Source organism: Xenopus laevis, chromosome 2L, assembly GCF_017654675.1.
Source record: "Xenopus laevis strain J_2021 chromosome 2L, Xenopus_laevis_v10.1, whole genome shotgun sequence".
Classification (NCBI taxonomy): Eukaryota; Metazoa; Chordata; class Amphibia; order Anura; family Pipidae; genus Xenopus; species Xenopus laevis.
Window position 1 is genome coordinate 187071202 of NC_054373.1, and position 24829 is coordinate 187096030.

The window sequence follows — 24829 nt, forward strand, 5'->3', positions numbered from 1 at the left end:
CAAGCAATACATTATATCTGGAAATGCTTAGCCCCCAATAAGCTGCTTGTGAAGTTAACAAATCTGTGTGACAAGATCCATCCCGTCTTTGTCCCGACCCATTTTTTTCCCCACCGTGCAGCCAGATGGTGTGAGCACTAAACAGACGTCGTCTTTAAATTAGACATGTCGCCAGCACAAAGAGTTTCAGTGCAATGAACACCAGTTGGTATTAAAGGCAAACAGGACACTTTCAGATCCCTGAGCTGACAGTCAGCAATTTGTGGGTAAATAGTTATGGCAGTGCCATGGGACTCCTGGTGGCTTTGGCTAAATGAAAGCGATAGAGAGAGAGAGAGAGAGAGAGAGAGAGAGAGAGAGAGAGAGAGAGAGAAACTTGGCAGCCCCAGCGTGTAGTCATGATGAAGCAGTTCCGTGTGCTTGAAAGCATGGCTACAACTCTGATATCTTCATAATCTCCTCTGCACACTCCACTGACTGTCATTTAATGTGAGCTGGCAGTGAGGGAGGAAAGCCTCCTTGGGAGTCATGCAGGAATCACGTCTTCGTCTTCACCTGGAAGTTTTTTCTGGCAGAGATTTCCCAGATACCTGTGGCAGCTTCTCCGCCAGTATAACGGAAAACTGATCCATCCGTTCCGAGGGGCCCAGGACACCGTTGAAAGCTCTGCAGTAACGACTCCTGCTTTCCAGGCTGTAGTCGCATCCCTTGGAATTGCCTTGGCTTTCTTATTCTAGGATTTGCATTGACTCCAGCCAAAAGGATCATTATGGATTGTCTGTGCATCGTTACAACCAAGGTAAGAAGGGAAAATCCTTGTGTGCTGCTTTTGTTCTATTGGGGGTTTTTTTTTGTCTCCGAGCAGCTGGGAATGGAAAGCAGCAGGTTTCGGTGGTGAGTTGATGTTAACGGGAATAAAAGAGTTCAATTAGGAAAGCAAATCGGTGAATGAGTGTTTTGTTTCCGCCTGGGGGAAAGCCATTATTCATAGTAGAGAATTCTCCATCAGCAGAATGGGCTGAGTACAGACTAACCTCACACTAATTTGTGTAAGGAATATTGTTCTCATATTTTTTCCAACGTTCGATGACTGTGGATATATCAGTGAAAATGAACTTTTTTATCCTTCTGCGGTGAAATCAAGATATGGGGCATTATTGTAGTGAGTTCATTCATTTAGGCAAATAATTTAACTGACTTTGGGCCACTGTGTTGTTCTAGAAAGGGGGCAGGGCAAAGTTAGAAAAGAGAGATCATAAGTGGGGTGCAATTTTGGAGGGGATCGATCATGCATGTTAAGCCTCATTTGTTGTCGAATTACAAGCAGAGAACTGCCAGGTGGATTGAGCGTTGGGTTTTTCACAAGGTTTGCTATCCTCTGGTCTAGTGCCACATTTGTTGTAGGAGGCCCCAGGGTTGGACTGGGCCTCCTAGGCCCCACCAAAGAAACTGATATCTAGAACCCACTCTCTCAACAATATGATGGAAACAATAACAATTATTACAGGCATTATATATTTCTATGGAACGAAAAAAACAGGGTGGATTGGGAATAGTAGAAGAACCTCTAGTGCTCTGGCAGGTCTAACCATGAGTGGTAAGTAGGGATGTAGCGAACTGTTCGCCGGCGAACTAGTTCGCGCGAACTTCGACTGTTCGCGTCCGCCGCAAGTTCGCGAACGTCGCGCGACGTTCGCCAATAGGCGTTCGCGTCAAAATCGTTCGACCATTCGACCATTCGATCGCTAAAATCGAACGATTGTCGTTCGAATCGAATGATCGAAGCCATTGGATTGAAAGAAATTATTCGATCGAATGGCTTCGATCGTTCGATTCGAACGAAAATCGTTCGATTTTAGCGATCGAATGGTCGAATGGTCGAACGATTAAAATCCTTCGATCGTTCGAATCGAACGATTTTCGGATGTTCGAAGTTCGCGAACTGTTCGCATTTTTTGCCGGTGTTCGCGAACGGCGTTCGCGAACACATACTCGGCAGTTCGCTACATCCCTAGTGGTAAGAGACCTGGTCACAGCCTAGTGGTGGTAAGGCCTTTAGGAAAACAGATGTGAACCTTTGATCCTTCAAACTTACGACTCACAGCACCCTCTGACAGCCACACTACTGAAGGGCCACATATTGGGTACCACTTGTTAAAAGTATTGCAATTGTCATATTTTCTTACTGTCCACATATTTCTCTCCTGGTCTTAATCTTGCCCCACTATCTGCATCTTGTCCTACTATTGCCATCTTGTACCTCCTTGCTGCTCTATGTTGCACGTCTCTTGCAGTGACCCTGTTTGGTCTGTATTTTTTTTTGGTGGAGATACTATTTTGCTATTATTGCCAAATCATTACCATGCCAAGGCTTCCAAATTGGCGTAATCCATCACTGGGTGAACACCTTTAGACTTCTCTTCCCTGAGGACCTCTTTAAGGCTGGGGACCAAGGTCAAAGTTCTTCACCTAAGAAGAATATGTGGACTCAGCATCAACTCTTCCTTACTTTTATATTAACTTGTTTGAGATTCTATCAACGATTCATGACGGGTTCTTATTATATTATACAAGAGCCATGAATATCCTGTAAATGATATACTTATAAATGGTGCTTAGTGATGTCAACGGTTATAATCGTAGCTTAGTGATATCATTTCTGTCACATGACTCATTGAAACTTGTCTATTATAATAAATAAAGTACCCCCTGTTGCAAAATATTAGGGTATTAGAAGTTACCTCTGAATTCCATAACCTGTATAAAAACACTCGGCCTTCGGCCTCATGCTTTTATATGGTCATGCAACTCCTCGGGATCTTATGATCCCCCCCCCCCATTTACAAGAGGGGGTACTTTATTCACTATATATACATATATTTCTAATTTCTCAACTCACTGGTCTCTAGTGGCCTAATACCTACTGTATTAAAGGTCAACTGATATCCAGACAAAAGTTTTTGAAGTAGGGCATCATGTCACTGTATAAGAAACAGGAAAACATTTGTGTTAAGCACTCAACGGAACCATGAAAAAAAAAAAGGTCAAGCAGAAAATATATCTTAAAAAGTTTTTTACACAAAATGCATAAGGCTAGAGAGATGAAGATATTGATAAAAGTATTTTTTACTTTGTAATATATATTTTCTGCCTTTTTTGTGGTTCCTCTGAGTGCCCAATACCCACTTTTATCTGTTTCTTATATGGTTTGTCCATTCCATGGAGCTTAGGGTGTGGGGCTGGAGATCTTATATATATTTATCACTTAGAGAAAAAAATGTGACATACAGTAACTAGATTAGACTAGACCCCATAGTAGGCCAAGGCTGTCCTTGACAATGTTAGTCCCACCCAAGTTGTATAGGGGTCATTGCACCATCAAATGGTCACAATGGAGAATGCATATTAATCCAATTAATTAAGACAGAGCTGTCAACTTATGGCAAGAAGTACTCGTGGGGCTTAGTGTGGTACACCAAACATTTTCCTAAGACCTGCTCACGGGTACCGATCCGCCCCTGGAAGTGACATCATGCGTGTACACCTTCTTCAAAAGATGACCTGAATGCTTACTGCACATGCACAGCTGGAATTTAAAGAGAACCTAAAGAAATAATTGGGGGAATACTTAAAATTTGGGAGAATGTGGTATAATTAAGGGAGATTGGGGGGAGAGGTCCAAAATTATGTTACTCCCCAAAAATATGGGTGTGAGACAACTCTGTTTAGATACTTGTGCCAAAACATAGACCGTCACAGTGGCCTGGATAATTTGAATGGAGAGGGGTCCAGCACCAAGAAACTCAAGGTAGGAGAACCGCACACTGAGATGTTCTTTTTTCCATCATCCCTTGTATCATTTCTGGCATGTGTCAAGCAGAGCTGAAAATATCTCCATATGTGCGTATTTTAGTCCAGTTGTAGGTGTATATATTGTTTTTTCAACTGAATTCACACACTCCCTTTTATTTTTTCATGCTGCCGCAAAGTGTACGGGGCTAAATTTATCTTATTGCCGTTCCGTGTTCTCTTTCAAAAGCAATTAACGGTAATTATATTTTATATAGAAATTGTACAGTGGTGCTCGGTTATTGAAGAAAGCGACACGATACAGGTATTTATAGGGAATGTGAAGAGTAAACAACTGAAAGGGAAATTATACATCATTTATACTTAGGGTTTAGGGTCCATTTATTGTCCTTTGAATAAACAGGGAAGTCTGAGTGAGTAGTTATGGTGCACAACGGACAACCTATCCTGATTTATTTGACTTGACTTGAACATTTAAAGTATTTATTGTTTGGTTAGCACCGTAATGGTGTCTTTGGCCAATCAGAAATCAAAAATAAGAAGTAAGCCAAGGCCAAAGGAACTGCAAAAGTGTGGTTAATCACGCAAGTGACGGCATTCATGGAACGTTTAGTAGTAGAAATTTGAAAGACTGTTCTAAATGGTGTCTCTGGCCAATTGTTTAGATGCAAGTCTGTTGTGTCTATTGACCCTGTCCTCAGTAGTAATCCTGGTGTTATGGCCACCTTCCAGGTGGTGGAAGGGGTCACTGGAAAAAGATGGAGTCATTGAATGAATCAACTCCATGCATCTGAAGCTACTCCTTGCAGTTCCTCATAGTTGCGCTTGCCACTGGTGGGCCCATCATCTGTTCATCATTCAGTTGCAAGAGCATCTATTAACATTGGGGAACCCCGACACTGACCACATCAAAGGTGGTTGTAGCTCTAGGGTTCCCACATTAGACAATCATCCAGTGTCAACAGAAGAAATGTACTTGTGCCTAAAGAATCATGAGCAGATATAATTTTGATACAGAGAATAGAAAATAATGCAATTTCCAGCAGAAAGCACAATTAAGTCACGCTCATTTTGCCCTTGCAGGGTCAATTTCATTTGAGGGAAATGCTGACTTGTGGGTAAAAACTAGGGAACCTACATCCAAATTTGCCCTATGAGCACTGCACTTGTGCCTTTAAATGACTCTTTGTAGCTCCATAGTTCCCCTTTGTCAATAGGCACACTTGTGATGGATTTGGAATTGGACATGGGATGGACCAATCAGTTCCACACACAACTATACAGATATGCAGGAGGGGCTTCTGATGAATGTTATCAATTCTCACAACAATTGTGTCCATTTTAGTATAACTGCAACTGCCCTCTAAGGTTATGCTACAGTGAATTTAAGCATTAGGAGACCATATTACATGAACGAGAAAATGGGGAAGGGATGCGTATCAGCAGGTGAATGCAAGTAGTAGCAGCAGCATATAGGAAAAATAAGTAAGTTGGGTGCCAACCAAGAGAGTAGACATTTACAGCAACTTTGTTGAGGGATTCAGTGTAAAGGTGTAAACAAGAGAATGCAAAGTCCAAGATGAGCCCCAGGCAACAAGCTTGGAGGGCTGAATAAACTGAAGTAGGAGAATTAAAGCTCAACCTAAAGGGGGGTGCCAATGTAAGGGCACCCCAGCAGTTGTAATGTATTATAATGACTTGCTTGATACCCCTGGTTTGTGCTCCTGTTAACTGAAAATGCACCATCCCAGAGCACCTACGAGCTAGCGAACCTCTTCCTTCCTTTTGTCTTTCTTCAGAATCCAGTGGCCAACACATGTGCAGTAGAATTAACTAGTATTAACTGTAAACTTTACTGCGCATCCTGTAAGAAGTAAGAAGGAAGGAAGAAGATCACTTTCTGCTAAAAGGAGCACCAACCCGGGTAATCAGGTAAGTCATTACAATCCTTGGGGGGTGCCTAATATTTGCCACCCCCTTTGGATTTAAACTTTTGTCCTTCTTTAAAGGTGAATTTAATTTCAAGGTCTGTAGGTAGACCTGAGACAACCAATAGATTCATTTACCAAGGGCACTTGAATTTAAAAGTGGAAAGGGATCCAATTGTCACTTTCTAAACTGGCGATCAGAATTCTGAGAGCATCTTTGGGGTACAGGGGGTGAATATGCTTATAAAGGTTGGGTTTACAGTGAATTAAAGGACAGATTCTCTAGGTAAAGGGAAAGCAGGAGATGGTCTGAATGGGCTTATCAGGAAGAGAGGAGATGAAAGTGTTAAGATATCAGAAAGCACATTTCAAGAGAGTGGCCTTCAACATGAGTTAGGGGGTAGAAGACCTGTGAGAGGTCTGCTAAGGGTTACAGAAGAGAGGGGACATATGTCATAAGGGAGGTGACAATAGGACAAAGCAGCACAGAGGTGCTTAGTGTGTGCAAATAGGATACTCCAACCAAAAGCTGGATGGGAAAAATAGGAAGACAATGTGGATTTCAAGGGATGTAATGGACTGAGAAGTCTTGATGTTTACAGTTCAATGTTGATTCTTTTGTTCAGTAATGGAACATAATGAGTTTAAAAGAAAGGTTTTGCTGAAAGAGGCGACTTTACAGCTGAATGAATATATCAAATTTGGAATAATATATCACCATGGAGCTCACAGGAGCTTTGTCTTTACAGGTGATCCAAGATCTGAGACAAATTTCATTCTCTTGTGACTTGAATGTCTTTTGTAAGTCATTCTTTAAAGTGAGGACAGTGAGGTTGTGGAATGCACTGCCGGGTGATGATTCAGTTAATGACTATAAGAGGGACTTGGATGATTTCTTGGACAAACATAATACAAAGGCTATTGTGATACTAAACTCTATAGTTAGTATAGATATGGGTATATATCATTTATGTGACAGTAGGGAGGGGTGTGTGTATGGGGGCTGGGTTTTCATTTGGAGGGGTTGGACTTCATGGACTTTGTCTTTTTTACACCCGATTTATATTTATTTACTGAAAAGAGAGGTATTGAGTCTTGTAGGAAACTCCTGCCTGTTTTCCTATTTCTCTCCCATGATGAAGGAATTGAAGCTTTTGCTGTTGCTCAGGTGAGCTGGTTGTTAGATGAGGATGTTGAGCATCGACTTCTGGAGGGTCTCCCATCATAAATATACAGGATGGTCTCAGATATTGTAATGTTCCTGAGATAATACAGATTATAATACACATGCATATCCAGTTAATTAATATAATTTTTGTATTATAAAATATAAGGATAATAGAGGCCACCAAAGAGCTCCATGACCATATAAAAGAGGTGAAGGTCATGGAACTCCAATATTTCTCTCTCTCTCTCTCTCTCTCTCTCTCTCTCTCTCTCTCTCTCTCTCTCTCTCTCTCTCTCTCTCAATATATATATATTTATAATAGGGGGGTTACTTTATTCCCTCTTTAACAACAGATAGGTGATGCAGCATCTAGACATGTTAATCCCAGAAACTGTGGGGAAAATCTTGAAGGTTTCCTCATTTGATATACAGTAGGATCCCCTCAGACAACATTTATACATAATAAAAAGCACAGGACCCCCTGCTTCTCCGCCAACATTGCCCACCACCCTCGCCTTATTCACATCATTCTTTTATTTGCTATACTTATTAGGAACATTTCACAGAATAGAATCCCGCTGGGTGCTGTGTTTATTCACACTTTACTTAAATCTCCCTGTATTGCTTTTTACTTAATCCAAAACAGAAGCCTATGAAGCCATGAGAGGTTATACCACCCAACACCTTTTGTATTATTAGATACATAGACAGAGAGTGATTATTATGGTAATATATCTTTTGACTGCCTGCCTGGCTATGAATGCATGCACTGGAAAGCTTTTAGCTTATAATTATGACAGGGTCAGATGGGCTCAACAGAATATCTGAGAAGATCCTGGTGGACCCTTCCTGCAGCTCTTGGCTCTGCCAACTACCAGGGTATGTTATACTCTGTGCCCCTATTCCCTGCTCTGCTCTTATTCCTTGATGGAATTGTGATGCTGCTGACAGTGTGCAGGAGCTCCAAGTGATGAGGCACTAAGGGGTTAAGAGTAATACTGAAGCAAATGCAGTTCCTTTATATTTAAGTATATGACCCCTTATGTACTGAGCTGAGTGGGGTTGTATATTTCAGGGCTAGGATAGTGTTAATGCAAAGTGACTTCTAAAGTGGGGTCATATATAGTGATGGGCGAATTTATTCGCCAGGCGGGAAATCACGGTGAATTAGCGCGATTCGCCTCCGGCGAATAAATTCGCGAAACGCCTGTGAAAATTCTCCGTTTCGCGAGTTTCCCGGGAAATTCGCAGTGCCCCTCCGAAGGGGCACTGCGATCCCCAACCATACTTCCTCCCAGTTCCTGCCCCACAGCCGCTGCTCCCCGCCCTGTGCCGGAGCCTCCCAGCCCCCCATTTCCCTCTTCCCCACCGCAGGCAGGCCTGGATTTGTGGAAAGGCCACCAAGGTCCAGGCCTAGGGTGGCAGGATTTTAGGGGGTGGCATGCTGCCCAACTACACCCACATTGGTTAAAAAACACTGGGGATGTGCAGGAGATACAATAATGTTTTTAATTCCCTGTCCGCCAATCCCCATTTACACGAATATTGGGGAGGGAACAGGAGTGACAAACGCCAGTGGGCCCAGGGGTGCCTGCTATGTAAATCCGGCCCTGACCGCAGGCAAGAAAGTGGTTAGGGGTGGGGGTTTTCTTTACATCTATAGAAGAAGCAGACCCCACAGTCTGGGCCCCTCTGTTCCCGCCCCCCCGGGTTGCCACCTTTTGAGTTTCAGGAAACCGACAGGCGAGACGGGCCAGGCACCCTAAGCAACATTGTCGGTTGCTGTGCCATTTGGGAGCACACATACGCGTATTGATCCACTCGTGTTTATGCACAAATTGATGCTCGCGTGCACCGAAGCACAAATCGGCTCAGAGAGAGGGAACCGGACTAGGGGTAGACAGCAGGTAAGGTACGTGCCTGGTGCCCCCCCAGCTTTGCACATTAGGCACGTGCCTACTCTGCCTACCACTACTTCCGGCCCTGCTGGCAGTTGGCAGGGCCGATGATGTTAGGGGGCGGGCCAGTAATGGAGAGGGGGGGTGGGCCAGTGCTGTTTGGGCTGATTACATTGGGGGCAGGGCTGGTGCTGTGGAGATCAGCGATCAATGTCCTCTCTGGATTTCCTTATTTGGAAATCCGGACAGGCACTTTTAACCCAGACAGCGATTTTTATAACCGGGCTGTCCGGGTGAAATCCAGAGAGCTGCCAACCCTCTCTGCCCGCCCGCGGGTTCTGCTTCCTCTATAGTGATGTCCATTCTTGGCACATGGATAAGGGATTGGCAGATGTAGATTGGCAGTGTATATAAGAAAGCTGATTGGGCTGATATAAATGATGTCTAGAGCCTCTGTGCCAATGCCATTGATTTCAGCAGAAATGCCGTTCATTTTAGGGCATGTTCCACTCATTAAAAGTATTGCTTAATTCTATGGTATGGTTTGTTTGAAATGTATAAAAGATAAAAAAAAAATATGGATTGGACAGAACAATTTTGCTTTGAATTCCGAAGGAGAAAGGGTTAACCTCATACAGTAAATCATAGTTTCTTTTCCAATACAATGCTTAAAATGGGGAGGATAGCAGATTGGCTTTTAAGAGATCTAGCAGCAAAAGTATTATTTATATAATATCTACTAATCCAGTGACAGACATCTGATAAAATATTAAAGAGCTGCATTCACTCTCCCAACTCGGATGATATAAGCCTCTGACTGGCGCTTGTTAAAATAATACAGCTGTGGGCCTGGTGGGCTGCGCCTGACATGAGTGGATCTGAGAATAGATCTCACTGTGATCTTGAAAGCCTTTATTTTGTGCCTGATGTGCAGACTGTGCCTCCGATGTCAACCTCTTGTGACAATGGCCAAAGGATTCACAGCCCAAAATTATCTCCAAAAATAGTTCTTTGTCCAGGACTATTTGGATATAAAAAGGCTAAAGCTTCTCTACATTAAGCTTATAGAGAGGATAAGGCCCTAGATGGAGGAAGTGCTGTTCTATAACTTTGGGCATATATTGGCTAGCAACTTGGGCAATCCAGACTGAGTTGCCAGCTTATTGGTCCCTGTATGAGGCCAAAACAACAGATATATGGTTTGGGGATCAGCCAGGTCCTGATTGGAGTGGAAGGTCCTGAGTAAACAATTTGGAGATACATAGTTTTACACAATTGCAAGACCAACCAGCACTTAATGTACAGAGAAGAATAAAAAAAAAAGGGAAAAAGGGAAAGAATGTAAAGAGAAAAGTAAAAGATAAAAAATATACTGTAAGTATAAGTCTCACAATCTTTAAAGATTTAGGGCTCTTACAAACTGAGATATATTTCAGGCTTTTCATCTATTACTATAGATCCCTGCTCAGTATCTTCTTGTACCTCCACCATATATACAATAAAAAAGAGGGAAAGAGGTGGGGATTGGGGAACATCATAGATAAAATTGTATTTTATTGCATAAAAGCAGTATAAAGCTTACAATTAAGTCCACCACCCAAGTCCACTATGGGCTGTGTCTCCATGTGTGGAATAATAAAACGTGTTTGTCTTCGATGGCAACGATGTAAGGGTTCTGGAGGAAGACTTCTTCAACCAGCTTCGGAGTAAAATCATTTTTTGTGGGACTCTTGTTTTTACTTAAATTATAGTCATTCTGTAGGAACAGTGAAGAAGAAAGAATTACTACCCGTGGTCCTGTCATATATTGAAGATTGCTTCAACAAAGGGTTAGATACCTTCATATTTTTTGCTTTTAGTGGGATTATGGGGGTTATAAAAGGGAAAGCTGTGCTCACCACTAAACATTTAAATTATAGAGTAAGGGCCCAATGCGGGTGTGAATCAGAGTTCTATGTACCTGGCTATAGTTAAGCATTTGTTCTTAAAAAAATTTCTTGCCCTTTAAACAAATCAGGGATTGTTTGTCCATATATTTCGGTTCTGGCCAACTGCGTCAAAGTCATCCTTGTTCTATCCAGTCCTGTATTTTATTATGAATTTTTACCTGCAACTTGCTTCTCCAAGTTTAAGACTCCAAAGAATTAGTCATAACTACATTCCCTGAAAGGCATGAAATGCGTAGGGCCATTGGAGATATTGTTTTTTTAATGTGATCCACAATAAATATTTTTTTATACTGTTTTTTGCCCTTGTGGACCACCTTTTTTTATCTTTAATAATGTTCCCTGTGCTCCTGTTTGTTGTTTTGTATTATTCATCTGGGTAGATAGACAGCTCTACAGAGAGAGGAGATCTTCTGTGCTCATATCAATATAGTATAGGACATTTTTATCCAATACATTTTCTCTGCTGGAATGTACTTTATTTTATACTAAGTGCCACCGAACTTCTGAGAGTCACCGTGGCAATCACATTTAGATTTTTAGAATGAAAACGCCTTCCTTTCACAAGATTGTCCATTGTAAACAGTTTAAATGAAAAAAAAACCCAACAAGGATACGTATAAAAAAGGAGAACCTTTGGTCACGTTTTGTCAGTTCCATTATAAATTTCTTTCAAGTTCTGTATTGTATTTCTGTTGCCTTTGAGAAGGCGGCTAATAATTCCTCCATTCTTCATTTTGAAAGGGCTACTATGCACTTCCATTTTCCTGCTCAGTTGTGCTGGTGCCAGGTAAAAGCAACATCGTGTAGTAATATAGTGTATATCTGTGGAGGCTTTGGTCCCAGACCATGTCATGTTAAACACAGCCCTGTTGTTATAATTTTCTTACAAGCCCTGGCAGGGCCCCCTAAGACTGATAATAAAGACTCAAGGTGATTGTCTAAAGGCTCAACTGACACTGCAGAAGAAGTGCCCTTAAATGATCTACCCTATTTAGCTGCTTAGACCAAAGTTACAAAAAGCATTGGCTCTACTGCTTTCCACCAGCGTGGAGATCAGCCAAAAAATTCAGGGGCAAAATTTTCAGGGGCAATCTCCGCTCTGTGTAGCTGCAGCTCCACAGGGTGGAGCAAAGGGGGCTTATCCATTTCTCTCCATCTGTCTACAAAACACAGGCGGAGAAAAGTGAAGCCAACTCTCTGTTTGATTTTGGCCTTAGCCTTGACGTTTCTATCCAATTCATCAGCTCTGTGGGGTTGAGGGGATAACATTCAACTTTCCTCCTTCTTCAAATAGTTTTTGGAAGTATCTTTAGGAACACTATTTTATGGCATCACAAAGGGTTGTTCAGTAAGTCTCCAAATAGAGAGTATGGCGTGGCACTGAATAATACTGAAGTATCACTTGTAGTGGTGGTACAGAAGTAGCACCAGTAGTCACTCTATACATGTCCCCAACTTTAAAACCAGCAATCCACCCCAACCCATAATACTACATCTTCTATGTTAAGTATTCTCAAAAACTCTTCGTGATGACCCAAAATGTTAAACTTGGATGCACTAGTCAGTAGGGTTTTCCATTTTTCTGGAGTCTAGTTCTTGTGTTTCTTAGCCCAAGCCTTCTTAATCCTTTTTTGTTATGTTAACAAAGGTTTCAAGTGCTACATGACCCATTTTGTTGAAGTGGAAACTTTGTTACATTTGCACTCATTTACAGCCTTGATATCTGATGGTGTCAGTCTTCTATTAGGGAGAATATTTATGGACCTTTATGTACCTTCATGTACTTGTCATCTGATCTTGTTCTTGATCAAAAGCTGACCATATATGTCGATATCCATTCATTTCACGAGGTTCCAAAGAAGAGATCTCTGCTTGATTTGACCACCCACATGCTGGTCTGAATCATTCTGAAATTATCATTCACCCATGTGACAACGATCAGATCATATAACAGGGCAACGCAGTCCTTCATCTATGAGATTTTCAGCCAAATATCAGTTGGTCGGATCTTGCCAATGGCCTCATACATGGAGCTGCCAGCTTGGTTTGGTAGGGTTGAGTCAGCAGCTTTTGTTTGCCCAACTTAAGTCTACCCGAGCTTTTGCTATCTGAGTTCTTCCCTGTTTCTTGATGGTGTTCCAGTGTAAGTCCATAATACTATTTATGTTGTTTAGAATAATATATTATAAGTCACACACACTTAAATTCATTTATACATATTGTTAAACTGCATGTTGAAATTGTATGAGGAAATTGACTGGAATTCCACCAAAAAAGACTGGCAGTGTAATTCTACATGTGCCTGCTTATGGTGATCAGTCCAGCATAGATCTATACTAAAATGAAAGAAAATATACCAGCAGTTTGGCCATTAAAACTTTAATGAGATGCTCGGCACCCATCAGGATAGAAAGAAGAAGCCAGAAGAAAAGAATCTAGGACAAAGGCTCCCTAATGCAACGTGTTTATGAAGCTAACGTGCTTGATAAAGGAATACATTATGCCGAACAACATACATTAACGAGCTCAGAGGCATTATGAGTGTAGTCTTCAGTTTGATAAATTACAGTGTTTACATAAAACTAAACCCATAATTCTTTACTTTGTCTTACAACAAGTTGAAAGCTATTTATCTGCTGAGGATGAGTTTATCTATTACCTTCTCACCCGAATACGGAGTATAATAACACAGCACTGAATGGTGGGATAGATCTCAAACATAATAACAAAACATCTAGTCATTGAACAGGGAAAGGACTTTTAAGGCTTAAGGTCCAGCAGCTAATAGGAGAGCAAGTGTTGAGCACCCATGAGGCTATAGCTAAAGGCTCCATATCTGGCAACTTCATTGAAAGCAATGCTAGAGTGTACTGGCCAATCAGCTTGGGGAGGTGTGGTTAGCTTAGGAGGAGGGTGTGGCTTGTTTCTTATCTGCCTGGAAGGTAGAGCTGCCTGGAAGGTGACATTAATACACTATTCTTCCCTATTCCTGGTTTTATTGATGATACTAACCATTGACATGCTTTAATCCAGCTTTTGGTTTTAAGAAAGAAAATTATGGCTGCATGGCATTTGTATTGGACCCTAACACTCAACCTATACCCATTGGCCAGCCAAGACCCTTGCTGACAGTATGTGTCATATATATTAGGGTCATATTAGTAAAGATATATCAGGAAGAAATGCAGAATACTAAGGGATGCCTCTTGCATCCTCTGCATCTGAATGACACACAAGTTAGGAGATGGGTAGGGTGCCTGTGTACCTCCACTCTTCAGCATCACTGGGGCAAGGACTGATGAAAATGATGAACAATTTCTGTAAATGTGTTGGTGCTTTATGAATAAAACGTAATACTAATCGTATATACTGCATTTTATCATGGAAACCCAATTACAGCGATTGTTGGAGAGCTACATTCTGGAAATTCCTGATATATCTTTACTTTCCTCTTCGGATGGTTGCCCAGCCTCCCTGTCCTGGAACCCGACTTCATAGGGTTCTCATATTTTCAATCAGCATTTGCTGGCAGACAATTTTAAATCTGGAATGTATTGTATTTCATGCATTTGCTTGTATATTTTTGGCTCAGGAAATATTTTTGGCAACTATTTTTGCATTTGACAACAATTAGGGGAAAAACTGCATCTTGTTAACTCCTGAGTAATCAGTGTTATTTCTGGACGCACCAAGAGTATCTCACTCAGCTTTATCATATAAGATGGGGGATGTCTTTTTTTATCAATTGAATAATACTGTCCCTTACGAAAGCTTTTCATGTTGTTTATCTGTTCCAAACTGGTACCACTGTTTCTTGTTTTGGTTGATGTCCAATAAATGCTATATGTAGAGTGTTTTGTAGCGTCGGCTGTACCCCTTTCTTTTTGTTGACTTTCATAGCCTCAGTTACCACCAGTTTCTTAATTTCCCCTCCATTCACCCAAGGGGTGTAAGATAGTCAGGGCTAGTGCATAAGAACAGTCCCGTGCTACACCAAGGAGTGGGGTTAGTCAATCTTACCAAAAGGACAACAGATGCCCTGCTCATCATAACTACATGGATATAATAAAAAATCCATTTCCAACAATTAGAAGCTTGGCTGGAGGAAAGCAAAATATTTTCAGTGGTACATGTATTGAAGACCAGCAGTCAGTGGCATAACTAAATAATACAGCAGATCCCATGTTCATAGGGTGGAGAGCAGAGTCTGCTGTATTGTAGTTCTCTCTTCTCAGACCCTCTCCTATATTAAACATAGCAGTCAGTTGCAAAATAGTGGTGGTGGACAGGAGTCAGCAGAGTGAGGTGCCTTCAGTCTGCACCGTTCATGCCAAGCCCCTACAAATATTTTTTTGTGGTTTGGGCTTCCAGTTAGGTCACTCCGCAGTACAGAGAACAGAAAGGGACAGTCAGCACAGAGGAGCTCCAGGGCGCCATTTTCCACCTCTTCATATTCTTTCGGGACTCAACACCGATTTGCGCATGCGCAGTTGACGCCGATTCCAGACTTGGCCCAACTGCACCTGCTCCCGCAAGCTTTGTGTTGGTGTTAAGCCCTGAATTAATGCAATGAAGATGTCGCCCCGGAGCTCCGCTGCACTCTGCTCTGCATTTTAGGGTCAGATTTTTTTAGGGATGCACCGAATCCACTATTTTGGATTCGGCCGAACCCCCCGAATTCTTCTCGAAAGATTGGCTGAATACCGAACCGAATCCGAATCCTAATTTGCATATGCGAATTGGGGGTGGGAAGGGGAAATATTTTTTACTTCCTAGTTTTGTGTCAAAAAGTCACGCAATTTCCCTCCCCGCCCCTAATATGCATATGCAAATTTGGATTCGGATTCGGTTCGGCCTGAAAAATCCCGAACCGAATCCTGGATTCGGTGCATCCCTAGATTTTTTTAATGTTTTTTTTACTAATGCACATCACGGGGAGTAAGAGAAGGGCAACACCAGGCAGTTATGGGGGGCTTTTTTGGTTCAAGGGGTTTAGTTCTCCTTAAAAAACAGTCACTGGAAACTTTGGGCAGACTAAAGGCTGTAAAAATCTCTTGGGGAGCCACATTTTATTCACTGGTCTCCAGATGAACAATTATGGTCTATATCAAACTAAAAGTGAATTATAACCTGAAATTCATGACCGAGATAAAACAACTCATTCATTGTAAGAAAAAGAAAACTCATTCCTATTATATAAATCTCATGTGTCTTTAGCGAGACGTTGGTAAGTATTTCATGGGAATAGAATGTTTGTTTTTTGGGAGAGACATCACCATATACATCACTAGCTGATGTGCGTTGCATGTAAAACAGTCCTAATTATATACTGTCAGGGCTTACTTTCTTTTTTCTTTAGAATTATGGTAATTGTCTCTTTCCTCTTATAGTTAATTGCAAATTTGGCCAAGAATTAAGCCTCTTAAATGTATTTTTGGTCTCTGGTAGCACAAGGGAAGGAAATAAACCACTTTGATCTGTGAATAAATTTGATGGGGAAGAACATTGTGATTTATGTCTTTTATCCAGTGACATTCCTAATCTCAGATATATGGAACAAATACTCTGTTGCTGTTGTATTTATTACCCTGAATCGAAAAGGAAAACATATGTTAATTTTTTTAGGGGAATCTAATAAAGGCATGATAACCTGGGCTTTACACATTGTGGATCCCCACACAGACAAGTGTGTGGGGATAAAAGTTTTGCCAACCTTTATTTCATGTATCCTCTCGGGGGTTTTTGGACAACTCAGAGCTGGTCTTTATTTTCAGTTTGGAAGGAGAGTTGTTTCCTGTTCCTGGAAATAAAATATTTCACTGGCAGTTTAATATTTAGCTAAGGGGATGATCCCTATTTTCCTATTTTGGGGATTGAGAGGTAGGTTTAGGGTAGTTAGTAGATCAGCTAGATGCCCCAACAAGGAGGCCAGGAAGGATTAGTAGTCTGTGTGTAAGGTCCCCTTCTAAATTTAAAGGCACAGTGTTACTCCCTCTCCGTCTTAACACAGCTTGGTCCAAATGGTCCTTCTACCAGATTTAAAGGTACTAAGTACCACCCCACACAACACGAGACCCAGCCAAGGCATTTCTGTTGCACAACCTACTGGTCAAGTAGTCCGTCGTACGACCTATGACCCTCCACTTCGCCCCAGCTAGGAATTTCTCTTTGCCACCTTCCTCCTTCAACCAGCTTGACACAACAGTGCCCCCTCTGACCTTTCCGGGTAGGAATTTCTTCACCTTGGCTTGGGTTGTCCATACTGTCCCTATTGGAAGAAAAGAGGAGTCACCTCGCACACCCTGGCCGTCCGAATCTTGTGACACCTGGTGCTCGATGAAGGAGGTATTGGCAGCCTCCACAACAGTCAGAGAAGAGAAAAATCACCGGCACAACAGGATATTTCTAGCAGGGAAACCCTTGCTCGTTTATTTGCGGATGCAACGTTTCGGGGCGTTATGCTTGACAAAGGAGTTACGCCCCGAAACGTTGCATCCGCGAATAAACGAGCAAAGGTTTCCGTGCTAGAAATATCCTGTTGTGCCGGTGATTTTTCTCTTTTCACACTGTCCTTCTCATACTTCTCCCAGACTATGGTAATACCAAGGCTAATTAGCCACTTCCTCTTTGTTGGGGTACCAGCTACCCATACTAACTAGCCCTGTCTGGCTAAGGCACCTAGTGCCTGTACAACCGAAGACCACACCCTGGGCAGAACACGTCCTTTTATACCTTCCACCACCTGTGCCTCAATATCCTCTAGAGGTGAAGGGGAATTCTACACCTGAACGCTGTTCCTTTTCTGCCACCTAGTGACAGTTTTACCAAACTACTACTAACAGTGTTCGAGCAGGGGGCTGAGCAGAGGAACGTGCAGAGTGTCTTGGGGCAATGGTGGTTCAAGCTCTACTAGAAGGACCAATCTTGGAGCAGGTCTCTCTTGAAGGTCCAACCTATGATCAGGGCTCATGAAATCAATACATATATGTATAAATATAAGTCATTCCACCACAGTTCAAGAATATCTAGGGCAGAAAATACATATTCACCTCCAAATCTTACTCTAATTGACCTTCAGGCTGAACTTTCAGGTATATATAGGAGTGCAAATGGTTATTTTCCCAAAATCTTACACTGATCCTTCAAGCTGAGGCCCCTGCCACAAAGGTTGCCACCTTTTTTAAATTATTTCTTACTGGTAGTGACAAAAGGGGGCAGTCTGTGATATAAAGGGGGCAGGACGAGGGTGGAGTGGCATCAAATGGGGCAGAGCTATGATACAATTGGTCAAGGACAGATTAAGGAGACATTAGGCTAGAGAAAAAGGTAAGATTGAATCTGGGACTTATGAAGGCCAGGGGCTCAATTTAACAGTAATATAAATTTACCAGTAACTACATTGGTTCTGGCCCTGACAGGTGTTTTTCCCTTTCTCTATAATAATAAACCAGTAGTTTGTACTCGATTGTAGCTGTGTAGAGACATGTTGGTGGTAAAACATTTCTATAAGGTTTATTTAGTGTTTACTAAAAGGACATTGATCCAGATTATGGGGTCCCAAGAATTCTGGATAATAGATCTCATACCTGTAATATAATCATATGCTTTCAAAATGATCTTCTCTACTTCTATGGGGGAAAACATTTAATTCACCAAACCAGGTTCACTGTTTTCTAGCAGAAAGCTGATTTTCCAGCATAATGTTTAATGGCACTGGTTTTAATATAATTGTGATCCACGGGGAAGCACAAACCGGTTGGGCTGACATTATCTAAATATGCTAAATGCTGTCATTACTAAACCCTACTCCATGTGTGTTATTAATATGCCTCCCTTTGCTTTGATCTCTTTGAAGTGCCGAACACGATCCCCCCAGTTCCACTGTGCGGCTTGTCCGGCAGCTGATTAACATGGAATGATCTTGAGAATTTATTGCTATAGGGAGACCCTTGTCACTGTGCTCAGAAGGCAAATGAATGAAGTTAATAAAAGATTGTGCAGCTTGTGCTTGGAACAAGGAGCTCCCATCGTCACAAGAGATGCCAGCGAGTGTGGAGTTGCCTTGTTACTATAGAAGCAGATTTGAATGCAAATGATCAGCTACAGACTGTTTTCTGTATTTACTCCATTGTGTAATTAATGAATTAATAGATTGAGTTGGAAAATGTTCTGCACATAGCTACTCTCTCAGATATGAGACTTAATCAGGGAGTTCATTTTTATGATGGAAAGTCATGCATTGCTTTTTTATATCCCTGTTGCCAATTATATATCCAAAACCTTACTTTAATAGCAGAGGCACACTCTAAAATTTAGTCATTTACAAATTTTTGAATTTATCTATCTGTGCTATGAAAACAGTGTTTTAGTAATGTGCCAGCTGGCCCGATACCCACAGGTAGAGTCCTGCGCAGGTCCATTGTTTGGGACCGGTACCGGACCCGTACCCGCAACCTGCAGTCCACAACCCGGACCCGCAACCCGCATTCTTACCCGCTTGGACCCGCTACCTGACCCGCAAGTACCTTATCCGCAACCCGGACCCGCGACCCGCTGACCATCAAGAATCAGGAAGTGCTGTCATTGTAAACTGGAAGTGACATCTTTGGAAGTAGCCGTGATCAGATAAAAAGGAGTAAAACAGGAAGTGCTGTCATTGTAAACTGGAAGTGATGTCATCTGAAGTAGAGGTGACCAGAAAAAAGGAGTAAATATCGCTATTGAGAAGACCCGGGGCCCGTAAACCTGCAGAACCACTGACCCGCGTCTATACCCGCACCCGGAACTTCTATCCGCAACCCGCAAGGTACCACAGGTTTTTTCTGGTAACCCGTGGGTACCCGACCCGCTGCAGGACTCTACCCGCAGATGAGTTCCGTTTGAGCTCTTCTGCCTGCTCTCCCCACCCATGACCTTAATCTGCTGGCTTGTGGCTACCTGTTTTATAGGTGGATGCCTGAATGCCCACCCCGCCCCTTTTGTGACATCACCGTAGCATCTATAAAAGCAGGAAGCCGGGTGCAAGCGGACATGGCTCAGGCAGGTGCGGTCGAGCTTTTTTTTCTACCCGCACATCACTGCGGTGCTCCCCTATTTCTTCCCTATCAATGATAATGATGAGGTCCCTGTCTAAGAGCTTACAACCTATTTTCTTTTGTACTGGCTGTACTTCACTGTTTATTTCCATTTCTTTATATTGTTTTTTGTGTAAACACATAAATTGACTTCTCACACTACAAAGAGAGAAAATAGATATGCTGGACTTAACAAGAATCACATACCTGCGAAAAAGTAGATAGGCTAGACTTAACAAGAATTCCATACTTATAGAAAGTAGATAGGCTAGACTTAACAAGAATTCCATACTTATAGAAAGTAGATAGGTTAGACATAACTAATTTCTACCTAATAGAAAGTAGATTGGTTAGACTTAACAAGAACCACATACCTGATAAATAGTTGAAGGCCTGGACTGACTAGAATCCCATGCCTGATAGAAAGAAGATAGGCTAGACTTAACAAGAATTCCATACTTAAAAAAAAAGTAGATAGGCTTGACTTAACTAATGTCTACCTAATAGAAAGTAGATTGGTTAGACTTAATTAGAATCACCAACCTGATAAAATGTAGAAGCTAAACTTAACAAAAATCACATGCCTGGTAGAAAGTAGATAGATAATTAACTAGTATCACATACCTGAGAGAAAGTAGATAGGTTAGACCTAACTAGTATCACATACCTGAGAGAAAGTAGATAGGTTAGACCTAACTAGTATCACTTACCTGAGAGAAAGTAGATAAGCATAATGGATATTTTTTAGGTATGAACCAGACTTTTTTCATGTTCAGATTATTTCATAAAGTGCAATATAAGCAGATATCTTGTAGCTTTAGTTAAAGCTGATTTAAAACAAATGAGTTTATCTACATATAACAAAATAATAATAATAATAATAATGTGGATATAAGAACCTGTGTGTTTGCTCATTTGCATTATCTGGTAAAACTTCAGCAATTATGTTTGTTAAAAATGTACTTTTGTTCCCCTATTTTAATTTTCTCTCTGCTTCTGCTATTGTAGTAGCAATAAAAAAACATCATAAATCACCTTTCTTGTTCCTCTGCAGAGAGGTTATTATCTGTAATACTTGAGAGATTACATTTGCAATAGAAATACTAAAAGTTTAGCTTTATTTTTCTCTTAAAATGTGTTTATTGAGTCAATTCAGTAAATAAAAACGAAGCAGTTTTATTTCAAACAATGCAAACAGATATGCAGCACGATTACAAATGTATTCCGGTGTATGTGGTCGGGTATGTACTAAAGTTATAGAGGCAAATAATAATTCTTACTTGACTTGTCAATATACTGCCCATTTAGGGGCTGATTTATTCAGCTGTGTAAAATTATTTACACTGGAAAAAAAATGTGGAAAAATAAATTAAAGGTGTGCACAGGTACAGGACCTGTTATCCAGAATGCTCGGGACCTGGGGATATCCAGATAACGGATCATTCCATAAATTGGATCTTCATACCGTAAGTCTACTAGATAATCATATAAACATGAAATAAAGCCAATAGGCTGGTTTTGCTTCCAATAAGGATTAATTATATCTTAGTTGGGATCAAGTACAAGCGACTGTTTCATTATTACACAGAAAAAGGGAATTATTTTGAAAAATGTAGATTATTTGGCTAAAATGGAGTCTATGGGAGACAGCCCTCCCTTATTTGGAGATTTCGAAAAAACGTGATTCTGGATAATAGATCTCATACCTGTACCATTTTGGGGGTTGTGGGGCAGCACAGGTTTCTCTGCTATCAAAGACGCATTCCATTTATTTCAGTATTACAGGTATTGGACCTGTTATCCAGAATGCTCAGGACCTGGGGTTTTCTGGATAATGGATCTTTCTGTAATTTGGATCTTTATACCTTAAGTCTACTAGAAAATCATGTAAACATTAAATAAAGCCAATAGGCTGGTTTTGCTTCCAATAAGGATTAATTATATCTTAGTTGGGATCAAGTACAAGCTACTGTTTTATTTATTACAGAAAAAAGGAGGTTTTAAACGTTTGGATTATAGGGATAAAATGGAGTCTAGGGGAAACGGCCTTTCCGTAATTCAGAGCTTTTTGGATAACGGGTTTCAGAATAACAGATCCTATACCTGTATTTCCTTATTTAATGCCATTATTTTGGTGGGAAAAAAAGACTGTAAAAAAAATCTGCAATGTTTGATTGATGTTTTTTTTTTTACAGGTATGGGATCCATTATCCAGAAACTCTTTAACTAGAAAGCTCAGAATTATGGGAAGGCCACCCCCAACAGACTAATAATAAAGCAGTAGCTTGTACTTGATCCCAACTAAGATATAATTAATCATTATTGGAACTAAAACATTCATATTGGGTTTACTTAGGGTTTAGCCTGAAAATCCAACCAATTTGGAAAGCGAGAAAGTCTGAAAAAATCAAGCGATTTAGGTTTTCTCTCTATTTGTGTTTTTTTTCAGATTCTATTTATTCAAATTATTTTATTAGTAAATAAGAAATAATCTGGGATGGGCGTTTGGTTGCACTTTTTTTAGGATTTTTTTTAGGATTTTAGTAAATAATCTCTTAGGGGCCCATTTACTTACCTCTAGTGAAAGAATATAATAAAAAAAACTTTGAATTTCGAATGTTTTTTTTGGCTACTTTGACTACAACTTCGAATCGAACGTTTCGAAACGAAAAAACGTTCGAATATTCGACTATTCGATAGTCTAAGTACTGTCTCTTTAAAAAAAACTTCGACCCCCTAGTTCGCCACCTAAAACCTACCGAGGTGCCATGTTAGCCTATGGGGAAGGTCCCCATAGGCTGTGTAACTTCTTAGGTCGAAGAAAAATCGTTCGATGGATTAAAATCCTTCGAATTGAACGATTCGAAGGATTTAATCGTTTTTCGTTCAATCGCTTGATCGACCTATTTGCGGTAAATCCTTCTACTTCGATATTCGAAGTCGAAGGATTTACATTTGGCAGTCGAATATCGAGGGTTAATTAACCCCCGATATTCGACCCTATGTAAATCTGCCCCCTAATGTTAAAATATTTTTTAGTATGCGATCCATTATCTGGAAACCTGTCATCCAGAAAGCTCTGATTCACGGAAAGACCATCTCCCATTTTATACAAATGATCCAAAATTTTCAAAATTATTTCCTTTTTCTGTGTAATAATCAAACAGTATCTTGTACTTGATCCCAACTAAGATATAATTAATCCTTATTGGAGGCATAATCAGCCTATTGGGTTTTATTAAGTTTACATGATTTTTCTAATAGATTTCTAATAGAAATAGGAAAAACAAACCCTTAATAAAAAAAAAACCCTACCCTACATAGATCCTCCTCCCCCCAGCCTAGCTGCCCCCCCCCCCCCGAGCAAATGCCCCTAACTCTTTACAGACAGATTCTGTCCAGCGGATTTCACAGGCGCCATCTTTAGCTGCTTCGGAAATCTTTGGAATGAGACCGGCGCCTCGGCAATTCGTGAGTTTCGGCACATGTGCAATTGTCGCAAATCAGAAAATTACTCCAGCTGCGCATGCACCACTACGCCAGTCTCATTACGATGATTACCGAAGAGAAGACGATGGCTGCCATTAACTCCGCTGGACAGAATCTGCACGAAGGGATAATTAAACAGTTAGGGGCATTTACCCGTGGGGGGGATGAGGAAGGGGGGTCTTATGTAGGGTAGGGAGGGGGTAGGGTTTATTTTATTAAGGGTTTGTTTCTCCTTTAAGGTATGAAGATCCAAATTATGGAAAGATTATGGGAAAAAACTTTTCCACCTTCCGACTCCTAATTTGAAAATTGGCATTCAGATTTTGTTCGGTATTCGGCTGAATCTCTCGCGAAGGATTTGGGGGTTAGGCCAATCCAAAATAGTGGATTCGGTGCAACCCTAATTGTCAGGCCCAAATTTGTTGCGAGGCCACATATGCCCAGGCCTAGGGCGACAAATTATTAGGGGCGTCATGCCGCCCGGACGCTTGCTAAGGAGCATTGGGGTTGCACTCGCGGGGGCGGCAGGCACTAGGACTGCACAGTCTAGGGGCGCCCACGATCTAAATCTGGCCCTGCTAATTATTACATGAAAATTATTTTTGTGCCAACCCAACATTCGGGTGCCATTCAAGTCTTGACTTGCAGACACAAGAAAAATGTTGAGTTGTCCCACACCTTTCTTATAAGTCCACAGTACTGGAAGTGTTGACGTTCTCCTGGTGGACTTTTGTTGCAGTATCTGAGAATTACACGGGAGAGCTGAACATAATCACCTGAAGGAAAGAAATCAAACATTGTTAGTAGTTAAAACATTTGGTTGGGGGAATCTGGGTCTGAGCAGAATGTTGGGTTTCAAATAGCTCATTACATTTTATTCATTTGAACAGATGAGTCATTAATTGGGGGTTATTATCACTTCTTTGTGAGCATTATGCACAGGCATCAGATGGCTTTGACAAATGAGTGCACTTCAGGCTGAATATTCATTTAGGTACATAAATATGTGTATTTATAGATACACTCAGCCCAAAGATTTAAGACAAAGCAAGAAAACCATCTATGAAGTGAATCGAATAAGGTGTATCCACCCAGGAGCATTATTAGGAGAGATTTTATTTTTCATCGGACAAGGGCTTCCACTAAAACTAGTAAACTAATACCAACATTGAGCAAATGTTCATTCATGGAACTTCAGAACCTTTAGTAAATGTAATATCTCTTGGAAAGTGTTATAGTTAAGTAGTAAATTGTATTAAAGAATTAAAAACACCAAGAGGCAAATCTATAAAGGGTCGAATTTAAAATTCAAATTAAAATAATTTGAATTTCGGGCTATTTGTTGACTAGGGAATAGTCCAAATTCGATTAGAAAATTCAAATATTTAAATTTATCATGTACCTTAAAAATGTTGACTTCGACCTTTCACCATCTAAAACCTGCCGAATTGCTGTTTTAGCCTATGGGGGACCTCCTAGAACCTATTTGGAGTCAATTGGTGGACTTTGAAAT

At 41.0% G+C, this 24829-nt stretch overlaps 1 protein-coding gene across 1 annotated transcript in view; it reads left to right on the top strand.

Moving 5' to 3' along the window:
• Window positions 1-236: 236 nt before the first annotated feature.
• Window positions 237-24829, top strand: part of LOC108707614 (disks large homolog 2) — a 659829-nt gene continuing 635236 nt past the window's right edge. The window contains exon 1 of the mRNA XM_041582854.1: window positions 237-799. Within this exon, the coding sequence (XP_041438788.1) occupies window positions 770-799 (30 nt within the window). The 5' untranslated portion in view covers window positions 237-769. The remainder of the gene's footprint in view (window positions 800-24829) is intronic.